Here is a 17,111-nt window from a genome sequence, read left to right as displayed (position 1 = left end):
CTCGCTCGTTAAAGCGGTCTAAGGGAGACCACTCTCGTGGACGTATTCCGAAAATCTGGAAAACCTTGACTAGCACTCATCCATTGGTCAGTTCGGTCGTACGCTTTCTGCCAAATTTCGTCATTATCTTAATTCTGAAGAAATGAAAAAAACTCACCTGTATAAACCAACAAGCCAATTTGACATCAACCGCTTTGCCCTGGGGGTTTTAGTGTGTGTGTGTGTTTTTTTGTTTTTTGTAACGGTCCTCTGTTACCAGGCCTTTGATGCCACTGGGGGCCCGTCCTACGAAGCCGTCGATAAAAAATTTCCATGACAACACAAATGGCAAATGCGCTTGCGAAAACTGTGCAATTGGCCCCAGATACAGAAATATCGATCTCGATGAGTATGTATACTTTGGGTTTAACGTAGTACTTTTAATTTTCAGTCGTATGGAGTCGTTAGGTATGTTGTATACACAGTGTCTTCTTGAGGCAGTGCGAGTCCATGCCGCCAAAGTGCTGCCACCACTGAAGTATCATGCCGAAGATACTAGACAGGACACCCCACCCTGACACATTATACAGGCACGTCAACCGGTTTCCTTGCTCTAATCTCGCCAGGCGAGGCAGCAATAAGTATCAGTTTTAATGTCTCTGGTATGGCCGATCAATCTTGGTTTCCCCGCACATATAATGTGGGCCTCTATCAACAGGTTTCAGTTTCGGTTGGGATAAAAGGAAACAACCAAATAACCGTACTGCCCCAGAGAAAGGTATACGTCTAACTTTCCCAACTACCCTCTAAAATTTCAATTTGAATCGCCTGGTCTTTTATTTGTTTGTTCAGGTTCAGATATAAGGCCGTTTCATGTCAAACAAAGATGAACCCTTTACAGTTTATATATCGTAGTGACTTAGAGCAAAACCCACTAAAATAATGAAATTGGGCCAGAAAATGAACATTTATCTGTACTGCTTCAAGGCAAGGCCCCGTAACCCACGCCGGAAAATGGAATTTTGACATGGGCTAACATCTCGTAAGCCGATCGAGACGAGCCAGTCCGTTCTAGAAGTGTCGCTGCATATATTATGTACATCAACATGTCGCAGTCTGGGTATTTAGTCCATGGGCCATGGCCCAAAATTTCACATATTGGTACCTCCCAGGTGGCTAAATCTTCTCGATATTTTTAAGTTGGTACACGTCTTTACTACATGTTATGATACGGTAGTCCTCGCAGATGGGTACCTTTGTATGGGTTATGTCCCCTTTAATAAAAATACTTCTTGTCCACTGTGGTATCTCACCCCCAATCAACTCAGAAACAAAGTGTTCACCTTCAGGAATACTTCCTCAACTAATTCAAGGTAATCTTCTCAACCATATAGGCAAATTTGTTGATGAAAGATAACATTTCAGCCCTATCTGGGTTGGGAAGAGGGGTGAAATACTGTGGCGAAAAGGACATCTGCAGTTTTCTTGCAGCCAAAAAAACACAGAGAAAGTTTTTGTAACATTTTAGGGCATTCTATCGTGTTTGTTTTAAGAATTAACTGCAGGTCTAAATATCCAAATGGCACACAGCTGAGGTCTTCCATGACCCCAAACACCAAAGGAAACGGTACAACTTTTTGAGTCTTTCAGAGGGGCATTCACACTCTCATTTATGTCAGGGGGAGCCATGGATGTTTAATGAACATCTTGCTCCTTAATTTGACGTCTTAATGCACGATGACTTTACTCACGTAACCCTGGGTGTTGGCAGTCACTGGTTCGTTGTATGATCAAACGGTCTGGTTTCATCCGTAATACAAAATAAAGTAATTCTTCCAGCTCCCTCTGAAACATGATGGTTTGTGAACGTTTTGACTTTGCTGTCAAGTCTGTCAAGCGTAGCACTTATTTAAAACATTGTTTACAGCAAGAGTTACGTAAGTTTTCATTATCTCCTACAGTCCGTTTCTGTTCCTCCCCTGCACGACTTAAATGCATGATTATGGATTAACACCTCTATTTCTGGAGGACTCCTGTTTGTATACAATCTATGGATTCTAATGCACGGCTACAGCATCGAGGTCAGTCTATGTAGGGCAAAAGATACTTTGGTCAAGTTTTTGGATTGCTATTCTGTCTGTTGTGATCGGCACCAAGCTAAGCAAACTGGATATGAGGCTCGTTTGTTAAAGAACCACATCTGTATGATAATCCTTGAGACATCTTTGTCTGCTTTACTGCTGGGAGAGAGTATGCGTACAATTTCATCTCTAAAGAGCGAATATCTTGAGATCTATCAAACAACGCTTTGGAATTAGTTGGCGTATCCATAGAAAATGTAGAAGTGATAGTTACAGGTAATCACACACACACCTTTGGATAGTACGGTCAAGTCCTTGTCATGCTGCAAATGCTACTGTAGTGGCAGTTCATGACATTTTTGAAATTTGCCCATGTTCAAGTCATGTTGCCTAATGTCCATTGCTCGTTGTAGAATGTTCCACGAACCTGACCTAGCGAGATCAAGGATTCCGTCATCAAAATAATGAATGATGCCTGGGTGCTCCATTTGCATAGTAGTGTCTTCATCAACAAATGATATATCCATTACGAAATAATTTGCATGAGGGTCTATTCAGTTAATGAACTTGTGGCTATATACAAGTATGTGTGTGCATTTTATTGTAGTAGTTTAGCAGACTGCATCTATCAAGTGGTACAAACCTTGTGTGACGTTACTGTTCACAATATGGTCAGAAATGGCCACTCACATATAAAGTGTCCTAAAGGTTTTAATAGGTTTTTAAAATTTGAAAAATGGTATTTAATCTTACATACACTTCAGAGTAGTTTTTTTCTGTCTACCTGCAAAGTAGACATTTACACTCTGCAAAGAGTATTGTGGATTAATTTAGCCTTTGATCTTAGTGTTTAGCGGAACTTTCTTGATGGAGTCAAAAATCTGATCAAAGGCTTGCTCCGACATTATACTTTCAGACCTGTCCATCAGAAGTAAGGAAATAACACGAACGTTTATTTACCCGAGCTAATCTACCTTAACTCACCCTAATAATGGGAGTTAATATCAGCAGTACAACAGTATATAAACTGTTAATAAACGGTTATCAACCCAGCTGAAAACCTTGCCAAATCTTACATGTAAATGTACAGGTCAACTGAATAATCAGCTAATAGCGTACATGAAATGCTTTACAAAATGTTTACCGCTAAATTTTCTTTGCTTCATAAAACTACCATTTTAAATTGGTCTTATTATATTTTTTTTGCAAGTCCACGATGTAATGACGTTTTTCTTGCTTTCTATAATTTGCACAATGCCTCATAAGGTCATATTTCACTACATCCATAGTTGTGATAAAGCTTTGGATGAAGCATTGCAGAAAGGCTATCATGTCTTAATTTACTTCTGCTGACCCTGCAAACATGTTAGTACCAATTAGGTCTGGCCACCGCAGGTGGTATCAATATCATGCCTAGCCCATGGACTAATTGAAGGTAAGTCTTCTTACACCAAATATGCCCTATTATATCATATGTAAATAACACTGTAAATTTTTTTATATTATGAATAGCTGGAAGACTTGTCATTGCGCTCTATCCCAATTTAAACATTATTTCCAGGCTTGATAACTCATCTGGAAAATATCAACCTCAAATGAAACAAGTCCATTTGCAGAAACCGCACATTCAACTAAAATACCACTTGTGACATACCCAATGATTGACACTGATTGGCAATGCACGTCCTACCCCGACAAAGGAACAGAAGCGATGATTTAACAAGTCGCATATTAGCAAGGTATGCGGGCCCTATGTGTGAATTTATATCATTCAAAGTGGATTAGACCCTGCCACCTGACCCCTGTGTGATGTACAAACCTGGACACTGTAAAGAAGAGATGGAGTGCCACTGAAACGTCAAACACAAACAAGACCACCACATGCTAAGCCATTCGCTGTAAGTAATGTGGTGGAAAGGTCACCTTGGCCTGTTTGTTTCAGTTTCATGAATGACTGTGGATTATAACCCTGATGTGGAAACTCTGTACCACATTTATGTTTCAAACTGCCAAATCATGGGAACCTTGTCATATGAAAGGTCCACTAAAGCTAGCATGTCATGGTAATACTGGTTTCTGTATTCAAATATTTGCCAACCAAAAGTTACTTTACCCCAACACTGTTAGGGAATGCTTCAGTTAGTACTTGCAAGTTTTAAATCTGCTAAAGGCAATGAATTTTTAAAACTTGATAGCTCATTTGTTTTAGGTTCAACTTGAAGCTTCACTGATGTGCGAAGTTTAGGGGTAGGAATAGAAAGTCAATTCTAAATTTGATCCATGAAATTTTTAATAGTGTTTCATGATCAAATCAGTTAAGGGCAAGGAGGGGGTAATTTTTCCTAGCTTTAGGGCAACACTGTGGGATCAACCCACAATCTAGCCCCAAAGAAAAGAAATAACCTATAACAGGTGTGTTTCAGGGTACAAATTTTTTTCCCCTCTAAAGCAATTTAACGAGGTTTTGCTGTAACTTGTTTAAGATTTTCAAAAACATTCCTCCACTTCATTACATGATGATCTCGACACCTTCCGCAACTGATGTACAGATACCTGGCTCAGTGTTTGTGATCAATTTTAGAAGTGGTGCTGCCATACTTCTTTCACACAGACAATACTGCCATACTACTTGCACAGGATCAATACGGCGATACTGCTGACTGGAAATATACTGCACAATACTCTGACATGAGGGACACAGCTACACGGCTGGCAGGAACTGTACTGCTTTACTGCTCCCATTGAGGCAGCATGGTAATTGGACAGGAACGATTCTGCAATACTGCTCCAACAGGGGATGATACTGCCATACTGCTCTGACAGGCACAATACTGCTACACTGCTCCGGATTGCAGATCACAGACGACTCACCAACCCCAAACTCTGACTCAGCATTATAAACTGGACAGCATTTTATACACCACCTAAGATGTGGGGAAATGATAAAAATACACTGTTAATAAAGCATAAAGGCAAATAATGATTTATTAAGAAAAAGAATGAGTATATAGAATTTAAAAGTATTACCATACTAGCAGCAAGTGATAGACAATCACATACTGGTTTTGTCAATACAACTAAAAATGCAAAAGGATGAAATAATATATCAATTAGCTTTTCAGATATGATTTCATATTCTGACACTTTAAACATTACCAAAGAAATTTTCATCAAAGATTTCAAATTTATACCTCACATACAATTTTTTAAAGGCATAATCTATAAAAAAAAAATCATTATGTTTCATATTTGTATTTGAACAACTGATCCATGGACCTCAGAAGAAAAAAAAATATCTGTACATTTTATAAACATCCTCTAAAATGTAGTTTGAAAGATGAAATGAAGCTAAAGATGCAATATAAATATGGTGGGACAACCTAAGAGAGTTGCAACATTACAAAGCATAGTATGGGTAGTATAGAAACAAAGGATGTAGTCATCCAGTGACAACCAAAAAGCTGACAGTAACCTTGTAGACTGTAGGCTTCAGAAGAAATCTTCCACAAGTTGGTTTTGTGTTGAGTCAGATAACAACGCCATGTTGATCAGAGTTGTTCCTTAGTCGTCGCCATGGTTAGATGCTGACCTAGATCTGGATCGGGACCGGCTTCGTGATGGACTTCTGCTAGCACGTCTTTGACGATCTCCTGAGCGACTTCTAGACCTGCTTTGTGAACGGCTCCTGCTCCTTGAACGACTTCGGGAACGGCGTCTTCTACCTCTGTCACGAGATCTAGATCTGACAAAAGATGGAAATTTGTCTTTAAAACTGCTTCAATAAATAATATATCAAAAGGTCTGAATGCAAAGAATATGCACAATGACTAAATCTTCTACTTTTTCAACCAATAATGCACGTTTTTCTGAGAAAATATGATGCTAAAATAATTTCAGCGTATCATTTAAAATGCAAGCTTTAAAAACTTGCGCAAATTATTTCTCTACATAGTTCTCCCAGAATATTTAAAAATATCGGCTGCAAAGGTTGTTGAAAAGGTTGAAGAATTACGGTATTCATGATGGAGAAAACTTACCTTCATACACCTAACTGCATGCATGTTTGCTTGGGGCTTAACGTCGTTTAACAATACATTCAAAATTGTTGATCACAAATTAGCTACATGTGGGCATACCTATCTCTGCCGCCTGATCTTCCTCCATACCCTCCGCCACCACCTCCCCCGTATCTCCGAGGACCCCGTCTATAAGGCTCTGCCGGTCGCCCGTATCTCGCCATCTGCACCCGAACTTCCCTCCCGTCTAATGTTGAACCATCCATAGCATCCATCGCATCGTCCGCATCTCGTTTATCATAATAACGAACGAACGCAAAGCCCCTGCTTTCCTTCGTGTAACGATCCCTCGGGATGTATACGTCTCCAACGTCGCCGTACTTTTCGAACTGACGACGCAAATCTTCTGGTGTGGTTCTGTATGTTAGGTTGTCCACTTTCAGCGAAACCATACCCTCTGTATCGGGAGGACTTCGCCCGTAGCTCATCTTCTGAATTGTCTAATTCACAGACCTGTAAAGTTGGGATTCTGTATTCCTTTCTTCGTTTCTTCCGGATAAAGCACAAGAGGTGCCACCTACTGGATAACCACGAAAACACAAAGCGTACAAGGGGCACATCACTCTAGCTGAACTCTGAAATCGCTAGGACCAGCTATCCCGCATGTTGCGCCGAATACCGCAGGTGAAGTGTTGATCATAGTAAACATTTATCAACTACAGTGGATCAGAAATGATGTTTATTAAAATCTGGTAATTAGTTGAAAATGTAAAATTTAAGAATGTGTGACAAATGATGTAAATCGGGAATTTAATGTTAGACACCTAGCACATGCCCCGATGTGGACAACGGGGCTTCGTATAGCAGTTAATGGTTTTTGCTTTCCAATCGCAGTCACGCGAAGTTTGGTTTCAACCTGTGGAACTATTTAATCTGCATTCATGAACACATTTGTTTCAGCTTTTGGTTATTATGTTGTATATAAGCCTACTCTGGATAAAGAGAATGCATGTATCAAATGTATTACTGGACAAAGGTTGAGATTGTTGTCTTTTCCTACATCACTTTCTGCCTCACCATGACCACAGTGACCTCTGCACTGTTCAAGATATCCGTACAAAATTTACTTGTCGCAGTGATGCAAACATATTTCTTACGGCGCATGTTCCATCATTGCCACCAACAGACAAGCTTGACTTTTGGAACCTGCAAGACTCGCATTGGCTTGTTTAGGCCTAGCCTCAGTCATCAGTGTCTTCCTGTGGAACAATTTTATCAGAATTCATCAATAAAATTGTTTTATGTTTTGGTTAGAATCATGTTGTCTAGATAAAAAGAATGCATGTATATAAAGTGTTGTTAGAAACAAAGGTTGAGACTAATCGTGTTTTCCGATATCACTGCCTCATTAAGGTTACCCAAGTGACCTCGGCATTGTTCAAGATTTCTGTTCAAAATTTACAAGTGGTGGTAGTCATGCAAAGCGAAAGGCAGAGAGTGTGACGCGTACGCTGTGAGGAGGTGATGTAAAGCGAAAGATACAGAGCGATGCGTACGGTGTGAGGAGTAGGTGATGTAAAGCAAAAGATAGGCAGAGAGAGCGCCGCAGATGCTGTGAGGAGTAGGTGAATTGAAGTAAGATTGGCAGAGAGCGCGACGTGTACGCTCTGAACAGGTGATGTAAAGCGAAAGATAGTCAGAGAGCGATGCAGATGCTGTGAGTAGGTGATGTAAAGCAAAAGATGGGCAGAGAGAGCGCCGCAGATGCTGTGAGGAGTAGGTGATGTGAAGTAAGATAGGCAGAGAGCGGGACGTGTACGCTCTGAGCAGGTGATGTAAAGCGAAAGATAGGCAAAGAGCGACGCGTACGCTGTGAGTAGATGATGTAAAGCGAAAGATAGGCAGAGAGAGTGCCGCAGACACTGTGAGGAGTAGGTGATGTAAAGTAAGATAGGCAGAGAGCGTGATGTGTACGCTCTGAGCAGGTGATGTAAAGCGAAAGACACGCAGATAGCGACGCATACACTGTGCGGAGTAAGTGATGCAAAGCAAAAGATAAGCAAAGAGAGCGACGCATACCCCGTGAGGAGTAAGTGATGTAAAGCGAAAGACAAGCAGAGAGAGCAACGCGTACCCTGTGAGGAGCAGGTGATGTAAAACAAAAGATAGGCAGAGAGAACGACACATGCGCTGTAGAGTATTTCCTCCACCCATGGATAAACTGACCGTCATCGTCCAAGTGAAAAATCTTAGTTCATCTGGGATTGTCAGTTACTACTACACAGTTAAACTCCGTTTATCCCAGTATGGATTCATGACATGGGTTCAATAATGTCGTTTTAACCTGAACACATTTCATCACACTTTCTTGAAACCTATTGCAGATTAGTTATACAAGTCTGGAAAACCCTAGGTCTGTCATATTTTAATCATAAATTAGATAAAATTAGTATTTTTATTTTAAAAAATATTTACCATATATAACATTTACCAACACTTCATTGAATTATTCTCACAAACTTGAGAATAAGCATTTGCTAGAAACTGAAAATGGTCCGTATATTAGACTTGGCCATGCTAAGACAGCTTTGCCTTTGTAAACACTAATACACGAAATAACTCTACAGGAGATGAATTTACTTTGTGATGCACCGTCCATACACTAGGAAAATAGTATTTGGTTATTAAAATATCAATGTGGCCGTCCGTCTAGTCCTTGCACGTGAAAGTTTTCTGATGTGTAATACTCATAAATCCAACATTCTCCGACAGGAATGTACACTTCAAACCAAGCTGTATATGGACTACTACTAATTCACTATTACACTCATGAACGTTTTGTTTGCCTATGCAATGTTGTTACACCTTTAACCTTGAAATCATGACCAAATTGTATTGTTTGCAACAATAAAAGAAATAAAAACTTAACCATGTTTACACTAAATGTATAACAAATTTGTGCAGTTCCACTATATGCTTAGAATGAAATCAAGTGAATCTTACTGAACATCTGAAGTTTTGCACCACTTTGTGTATATATATATATGATCTGCAGTGTGGATGCATTTTTACCTTCACGTTCATTTTTGGGTGAACTGTAAATCTGCTACTTCTGCAAGAGTAACATCTTTTCAACTTTCATAACCCGTTCCTTCTCCCATAAACTTGACCTCGCGACATAAACACTATCAAATAACTCGTTAGGCTTTATACTGGTGACAGATTGCAAATTCTTCAAGTTCAATGCAAGGCATATATTGATTATCTTCCCAAGAATGGATCCCAACAGACTTGCCCCTTGCTACGTTCCGAAAAGACTGTTTGAATGCTCGCGCCTTTCTGATTATTAAATAATTTTTGTTAATCCAACTGCGGTGTTTTTTTAGTCTAAGTAAAGAATATTTCACTTATACATCGGCAACCAGCATTATGGTGGGCCTTGGGGAAACCCTTCATGTTAATCTAAGAATTCTGTAATCAGATTTTTTATCACAACAGTAACAACCATCCTTCTCACAGCAGGCATCTTTCTAATACTGTTTTCAACAAGAATGTCTCCAGGCCCAGGTTGTCGAAAATTGTCTGAAAAACATGAACTAAGTCTGCTACAATTCCATTTTGGTCTCTGTACAACTGTTTGTTGTTGGGTTTTGTTAAAATCGTAAAGATATGCCTTAATACCAATATTAGCTAATACACTTTTGAACAACCATGCCCAGTACTTCACATTTGACAATATCCATCACAATATCCATCAGATTATCTACACGTTTACTGACAAAAGTGTAGAGAATATCAGCTCCAACAACATGGAATGAATGAATATGGCTTAACACCACACTAGCAATTTTCCAGCCACATCGTGGGAAAACTTACAACTTTGCATTGGATAGAGTGGACTAACTCGTTTATCTTCATGATTAATTCATCCTGACACAGCTAAGGTGCTACCTTTTATTACGCAAGTCCTGGCTGGTTATGATCCACTCAAGGTACAGACTTGGATACACTGTTCCACGAAAAAACCACAAACTTAGTACTACTCTTGATATGACTGTCAAACTGACATCTGTTATTCCTAGTACCGCTACATTGCTGACAACACCAAAACTGTAACACCGCTGATGAGAACTGCAGGGCTACTGCTGAGAACAATACTGTTTAGCTGCCGACAAGAACTAAACTGCAACACTACTTCAAGGCCAAAGCAAAAACTACAACACTGCGGTTGGTAACAAAACTGCAATACTGCAGTTGGTAGCAAAACTGCGACACTGCAGTTGGTAACAAAACTGCCACACTGCAGCTGGTAACAAAACTGCTACACTGCAGTTGGTAACAAAACTGCTACACTGCAGTTGGTAACAAATCTGCAACACTGCAGTTGGTAACAAAACTGCAACACTGCCATTGGTAACAAAGTGTCGCAGCTGGTAACAAAACTACAACACTGCAGTTGGTAACAAAATTGCAACACTGCTGTTGGTAACAAAACTGCCACACTGCGATTGGTAACAAAACTGCCACACTGCGACTGGTAACAAAACTGCAACACTGCGATTGGTAACAAAACTGCAACACTGCCATCAAGTCCAAAAAGCTACACTGCTGATGAGAACCGCATTGCTTTTACTTCTCACAAAAAGATCTTAGAATCAGCAGTTCAAGCAATTTCTGAAGAGACAAAGTGGGAGATCTCACAGGCTAATGCAGCTAAAAAGCGAGATTTTATAGTAGTTGCTAGACTGAATATACAATTTGCATAGTCGAGACTATCAGTCCATCTGCTCTATGGCCTCTTCAGCAGTTGCATGAAAATCACTTGTTTTAGGCAACGTTAGTTAGCAAGAGTCCTTGTCTACTTCCCCTAAAACTGCATGAACTTGCAATACTCCAGAAATGCTGATTCAGCTTATACAGAAACAATAATGACTTGATGCTGCCATGACAAACGCTTCAACATCATTAGAAGGGACAACACTGCTGCCAGGTGGAATATGGTACAACATTCGCATCATTTTTTTCAAGGTGAACCCTATCCCTTTTTTCCTCAATGAGTGCTTGTTTTAACCTATCAATTGTTGCCATCATGCTTTTTCTTTTATTGATCAACAGCTGGAAGGAACAGTACAGTTGGCCGAGATAGAACTGCTACTATGAATCTTTTTGATGTTTGCTACTCAGATGTCTGTAATGGGGCTCGACAGCTCTCTACAAGGGAAACAAATCTTGTAAACCAATGGAACAACAGAGTCCTCTATCTACTATATACAAGTCATTTCAATAACATTTGAAGTGATCATGACAACTGGTATTGTTTTCCAAGTAAGTAGAGGGCATTGGCGTTCCATCAGCTACGAGGGATGGTGAGCCCCACACTGAGATGCAAGGCTTGTCAGGTGAGGCGCTACGCCGTTACCCCAGTTACAGGAACAGTGCCGAAATACTGCACAGACACGAACAATACTGCATTTTTGCTGACTGGAACAATACTGCCAACAGGTGTGAAACTGGTCATACACAAGGGAAACATTCTGCTTTAGGGCTGCAATACAGGTGACTGGAACCATACTGCCAAAATGTGTGAAACTGGTCATACACGAGGGAATTATTCTGCTTTAGGGCTGCAATACAGGTGATCGGAACAATACTGCCAACAGGTGTGAAACTGGTCGTACACAAGGGAATTATACTGCTTCAGGGCTGCAATTCTGCTGACTGGAACAATACTGCTACATGTATATTGTGGTCAGGAACTGCCAAACTGCAAAAACTGCCCCGGCGGGAACAATACTGCTATACTGCTGAGGCAGGCACAATACTGCTACGCCGCTGACAGGATCCATACTGCAATACAGCCCAGGAATGCGGGTCGCAGCTGAATCACCAACCCCCAAACTCTCTTGATGATTCAGCATTATTTAGACGGCAGCATTTCATACATCACCTAAGATGGTGGGGAATAACAAAAATACACTCAGTTAATAAAGAATATTGGAAGATCACAATTTATTACCACAAATACTATTTGTACTGATGTTAAAATCCAAACGCAATGATTTTAGATGACTGAATGTCTCTTTTCTTTTTTTCTTTTTGTATAAAAAGGCAATAATTTGCAAACTATAGTCTGCAAAACATGTACATTTACAGTTAAATCATGAAGCAGGTAACTTAAAGGAGATGACTAAGAATACAACAAAGCGCATTTTGCCTTTCTTTGATTCATATTTTTTTCTTAAACATACAATCCAGTAAAACTAAGATGAAGACTACCAACCCTAGTATTTTTGTATGACAAATGTACAACTTTCAAGAAATGGATTCAAAAAAATGATAGCTTTATATCATTTCAGCAAACATCCCACCCAAAACATATCAAAAAAAGAAATCTTCGGGGAAAAGTAAAGAATTGGGTCATGTATAAGCCAAGTTCGCATTTCGGGATACGTGCCACTACACTCCCCACAACATAGTAGGCGTGGTCAAATTAGCACCCAGTCACAGACAGTGGCCTTTGAAGTCTGAGGTTGCAGCTGCTTTTCAATTACCAATGCAGAATTTCAATGAAACAGATAATTAATGTTGCCAACATGCCGCCGATAGGTTAAAGCATAGGTTGTTGAGTGAAAATTAGCACCCAGCTCTCATGTAATGCAAGATCTCAAAACATTTCAGTTAAAAAGAAGGCAGTTGTCTGAAATGCGAAAATGACTTATACAGCCTGTGTTTAATATATCCTAAACACACTGTTCATTGTGAAAAGCAGATTCTTCCATTTAATCTCTCCACCACATGATAACACCCAATTCTTTACTCTAGCCGAAATCTCCTATGAACTTAATAAAGAAATTCTCCAATTTTCAATGAAAACCACCAAAAAGGACAATAACCTTAAGTCTGGTGGAAATATTCAGTCCATGTCAGCAGAGAATCGACTATGATTCCATCGAACAGCTGATCACACTGCTACGGTTCGCCAGGACACTCAGCGGTCTCCATCAACTGATGGGGAGCGTGAGCGAGAGTTTCCACGTGAAGGGCTCCTCGAAGCACTCTTGCTGTAGCGCCGCTGGCGATCCCCGGAGCGGCTCCTAGATCTACTACGTGAACGACTCCTGCTTCTTGACCGACTTGGGGAACGGCGTCTTCGTCCTCGGTCTCGGTCACGGGATCTAGATCTGAAATACACCATACATTTGCTTAAATAAAAGCACTTTACCATTTTAGCAGCATTCTGTTGGTATCCTGATCCAGGATACATTTTGAATTATTCTGTTACCATGTTACTCAACAACAACAACTATGCAACTCATAAAGTCACCCATAAGAGATCGTCGTATTTTACTACAATTTACCCTAAATATTAATAAGATAAAAAAAATTGGGAAGCTTTAAACTTGAAGGTGGTAAAGTGACGTAAATTTATTGAAGAAGCAGTTTTCACAATGAACATCTGAGAAGCAGGCATTTACTAACACCACTGTCTTAACAACTGCCAAAAATTGTATTTCATCTAGCCCCAAAAGACTCCAACTCCTTTTTTTATACTGGCATAACGTCGTTGGAGTCTTGACGCTAACAGTATTAATTTCGTAGACACAAGGCTTGTTCAATAACAAAAAGAAAAGGCCTGGATTTTCGTCGAGACTCCAACAACCCCAGGTAAATATAACGAAAGGAGTTGAGTCTTTCGGGGCTACATTTCACAATAACGTTAATGCTGTTGGGTTACATATTTCGCCCATACTGGATATAGCTACATATGGCATATTGAGCGTGTTGAAAGATCTAACTGGTCTATCCTTAGCAGACGAGTGGTCCCGCGATCTAGGCTAAGCCATTTTCATTTCCACGAGTGACTGAGTGAGATTACCTGTCGTACCTCCTTGGTGGACCCCGTCTGTACGGCTCTGCCGGTCGTCCGTATCTCGCCATTTGAACTCGCACCTCTCTTCCATCTAAAGTCGCTCCATCCATGGCATCCATCGCATCGTCCGCGTCTCTCTTATCGTAGTAGCGAACGAATGCAAACCCTCGACTCTCTCTTGTAAAACGATCACGTGGGATGTAAACGTCTCCCACGTCGCCGTATTTCTCAAATTGACGACGCAACTCTTCTGGCGTGGTTCTGTACGTTAAGTTGTCCACTTTCAAGGAAATCATCCCCTCTGTGTCTGGTGGACCTCGTCCGTAACTCATGGCTGTAGTCTGTAGATTAAAAAACGGCAAATTTCTAATTTCTGACCAACTTCGTCCCGCGGGTTCTTTCTTCTATGACCAGAGCGGGGAAAAAATGAGGTTCTGAAGGATTCGGGCTAAAATACCATCAGCGCCATCTGGCGGATAAAAAACCCAAATCGTTGTAAACTTGTTTTTCCATTATTTATCCTTCTCCCTGGAGCCTGTAATTAATCAACACTTTTAAACCAAATTTTTGTAACAACGTTGCACTTGGAGGTGGGGGAGCGGGGAGAGAAATGGTGTAAAATATCTCAGTTTAACTTTAGGTTTCGAACGTTGTGTTCGAAACGAAATTATCCTCACTCGTGTTGAGCCTCCGACTAGCCTCGTTTTACAGGCGGAAATAAAGCAAAACAACATGGATGTATCTTGGTGACTTAATATGTGGGGAGGCCTAATTTAGCAGTATTGCCTTGAGTGTATGAGCCATATTCTAATAACTACTTGTGCTTGTCTGGAATAACTCAGCGGTAAGTGCACCCCAATGTACTAGCAACGAAATCCCGAGAGAAGAACTGAAATTCGATCTAAACATGTGGATTTGTCTGGTGCTAGAGCCCGTGCAGTGTCGCTGTCACTCAGTGTCACATGTTCAGTTCCATTCTGTCGACTAAAAATAGCACATTTACATCACTTCGAACTTAAATCGACATAAATAAGAGGCGAGACTCATTCTTTTAAACAGAGTGAACTGGATGTGCGAGCTTGCATTGTCTTCTTGGTAAGACGCAGTTACATAAAATTTGGATGCTCCCAAGGCACCATATCCGCAATGCAGTAACTACGTGCAGAGCTAGGCAGAATCACCAGATCAAATGCTCACTAAAGGTGTATTATGATATGTTGGGAGTCTAAACCCAAATAAAATTGAAGTATCTTTGAGTGTCACACTACTTTGTGTTTACAGTATTATCGTTATTTGGGATTTACACTTAATTCTGGGTATTAGTACAATATAGAAGAGATTCTATGGCTGAAAATTAGCTGAGACCACTCTAATAATGCTAATATTGTTACTTATACCACTTTCACCTGTAAAGGACAGCCACCAAGCTCACTCCAGTCAGAGTCCTTACAATGCCAGGACAGAATGACATGGCCAAAGCGATCCCCACTGGGAGTAAAAGTGTTAACAGAGTGGGAATCTATCGGTCCACTGTATTCCTATACTAAGCCTTTACTACAGTCAAAAGTGTGTATGATAAGAGTTGTTCAATGCATGGTTTATCATATCTGAAAGGCCTAATGCAGAGGGGGATTGATTGTGATACTTGTAGATTAACACTATCATCTTCAAATGAAAATGGTGGACCTTTAAAGCCGATGTAGTTTGCGTGACTGCTAGGCACATTGGCCCAGGAGCCTCTAACCAGTGTTGTGAGTTCATGTCCAGCTCATGCCGGCTTCCTCTCCGGCCGTACGTGGGAAGGTCTGCTAGCTACGTGGGTTTCTCCTGGGTCCTGCCCGTTTTTTCGCCACTATAATGCTGGCCACCATCGTATATGATATTAAAGTGAAATATTCTTGAGTACAGCATAAAAGAACCAATCAAATAAATAAAGAAATGAGAATGCCTTATGAGTATGTCATACATGTACCTCCACAGTTTTGTACTTACTAGCAGTTGCTCTTTTGCAGAAAAAGAAATGATGCATTTAAATTTAATTAATTATTGAACAGAATGCATGACATATTACTCCTAGTTGTAGATTTGAATGTTACACAATCATTTAGCAATCCTTTCACTGTACTTGTTAGACTTCTAACTAGAATGAAGGTGAATTGTGTGGATACTTTATATACATCTCTTAAAATGGACAGAGGAAATCTCTTACAGTATGCATAAAATAACACTGTGCATAGTCACTGAAAAAATGTAGCAAGTATATATCCTTGAAGACCAAGGGAGCTCTTAATGGCCTATGGTCATATAACTAGATATGGGTCTGCTAGTCCAACATTGCCTGTTTAATACCAGCGTACATGTAGAACGTGTGCTCTTCTTGATCAATCCTTTCTTCAGAAGTTTCTTATAATGTTTGGTCACTTTTATTAACCCAGTGCTCAGGTTCCTATGGTAGTATGTTAGTATAATAAGCTTTCCTTTGCTTTCCATGCTCTTGAGCTTCATAAGACTGCTGCATCTGTCATTTATTAGAGAGGTAAGATGTGGTGTATTTACTCAGTAAACCTGTTCCTTAACAGTTGCATGTTGTTGTGTTCAGATGTTTGTATAAACAATTTCCTGGTATCTGTATCGATTTCCTGTCTGTTTCCCTGTCTAGATCACTTTTATTAAACACATCATACATTGATTTTTTATAGCATGCACTCTTCCTATATCTGGCACGTGTTTTGAATGTCATAAAGTTGATGACATTTTACATTATCATATGCATTTTTACTATTGAAAATTGGGTTCATAATTGAAGATGCATGTGTGCATGCGCATATATGCATTTTGTGAATCTAAATGCACTTATGCACCCACAAATTGTTTTCAAATTCAACCCCAGTCATGGGGTCATAATCTGTATGCTGTCCAGAACAAAATATCTTTTCTGTCTGCGTCCACTTTCTTACAGTGTGTTTTAGATCTGTGTAGACCTAGAAGTATTATATGTTATCATTTAGAGGTTGACTTGAATATCACACATAATATTGATTGTTAGCATAAAATATAGTGGTTGCAGTTGTGCTGCATTGTTAGCAATTTTCACTTGCATTATATGCATTGGTTGGTTGTTGTATAATATTGCTGCAGCATTTGTTCCACACGCAGTTATGATAC

General features: G+C 40.0%; 2 protein-coding genes across 3 annotated transcripts in view; one reads left to right on the top strand and one right to left on the bottom strand.

Annotated features, from left to right (window-relative positions):
- Positions 1–2,312: 2,312 nt before the first annotated feature.
- On the bottom strand, positions 2,313–14,367 carry LOC135473511 (serine/arginine-rich splicing factor 2-like). The gene is made up of 5 exons (XM_064753360.1): positions 13,953–14,367; positions 13,083–13,257; positions 6,197–6,576; positions 5,533–5,802; positions 2,313–4,984 (listed from the first exon to the last, which is right to left on the bottom strand). The coding sequence occupies exons 1-4, from the start codon at positions 14,276–14,278 to the stop codon at positions 5,622–5,624; spliced, it is 1,062 nt and encodes a 353-aa protein (XP_064609430.1). The 5' UTR covers positions 14,279–14,367; the 3' UTR covers positions 2,313–4,984; positions 5,533–5,621.
- Positions 14,368–14,667: 300 nt separating this feature from the next.
- Positions 14,668–17,111, top strand: part of LOC135472134 (H(+)/Cl(-) exchange transporter 4-like) — a 52,660-nt gene continuing 50,216 nt past the window's right edge. Inside the window, exon 1 of one of the 2 annotated variants that reach the window (XM_064751489.1) lies at positions 14,668–14,790. The gene's annotated coding sequence lies outside the window, so the exon portion shown is untranslated. The remainder of the gene's footprint in view (positions 14,791–17,111) is intronic. The other variant, XM_064751490.1, reaches the window with a different exon arrangement.

This window comes from Liolophura sinensis, chromosome 8 (genome assembly GCF_032854445.1).
Source record: "Liolophura sinensis isolate JHLJ2023 chromosome 8, CUHK_Ljap_v2, whole genome shotgun sequence".
NCBI lineage: Eukaryota > Metazoa > Mollusca > Polyplacophora > Chitonida > Chitonidae > Liolophura > Liolophura sinensis.
Note: the sequence above shows the minus strand (reverse complement) of the source record. Positions and strands in the feature narration are given on the sequence as shown.

Excerpts from the sequence above, each read along its gene's own strand:
- LOC135473511 (XM_064753360.1), bottom strand. The coding sequence starts at position 14,278 with ATGAGTTACGGACGAGGTCCACCAGACACAGAGGGGATGATTTCCTTG. Across the intron at positions 6,577-13,082 it reads CTCGCTCACGCTCCCCATCA|ACAATTCAGAAGATGAGCTA; the intron begins GTTGATGGAGAC and ends TCTGTGAATTAG. Across the intron at positions 5,803-6,196 it reads AGATCAGGCGGCAGAGATAG|ATCTAGATCTCGTGACAGAG; the intron begins GTATGCCCACAT and ends ATCTTTTGTCAG.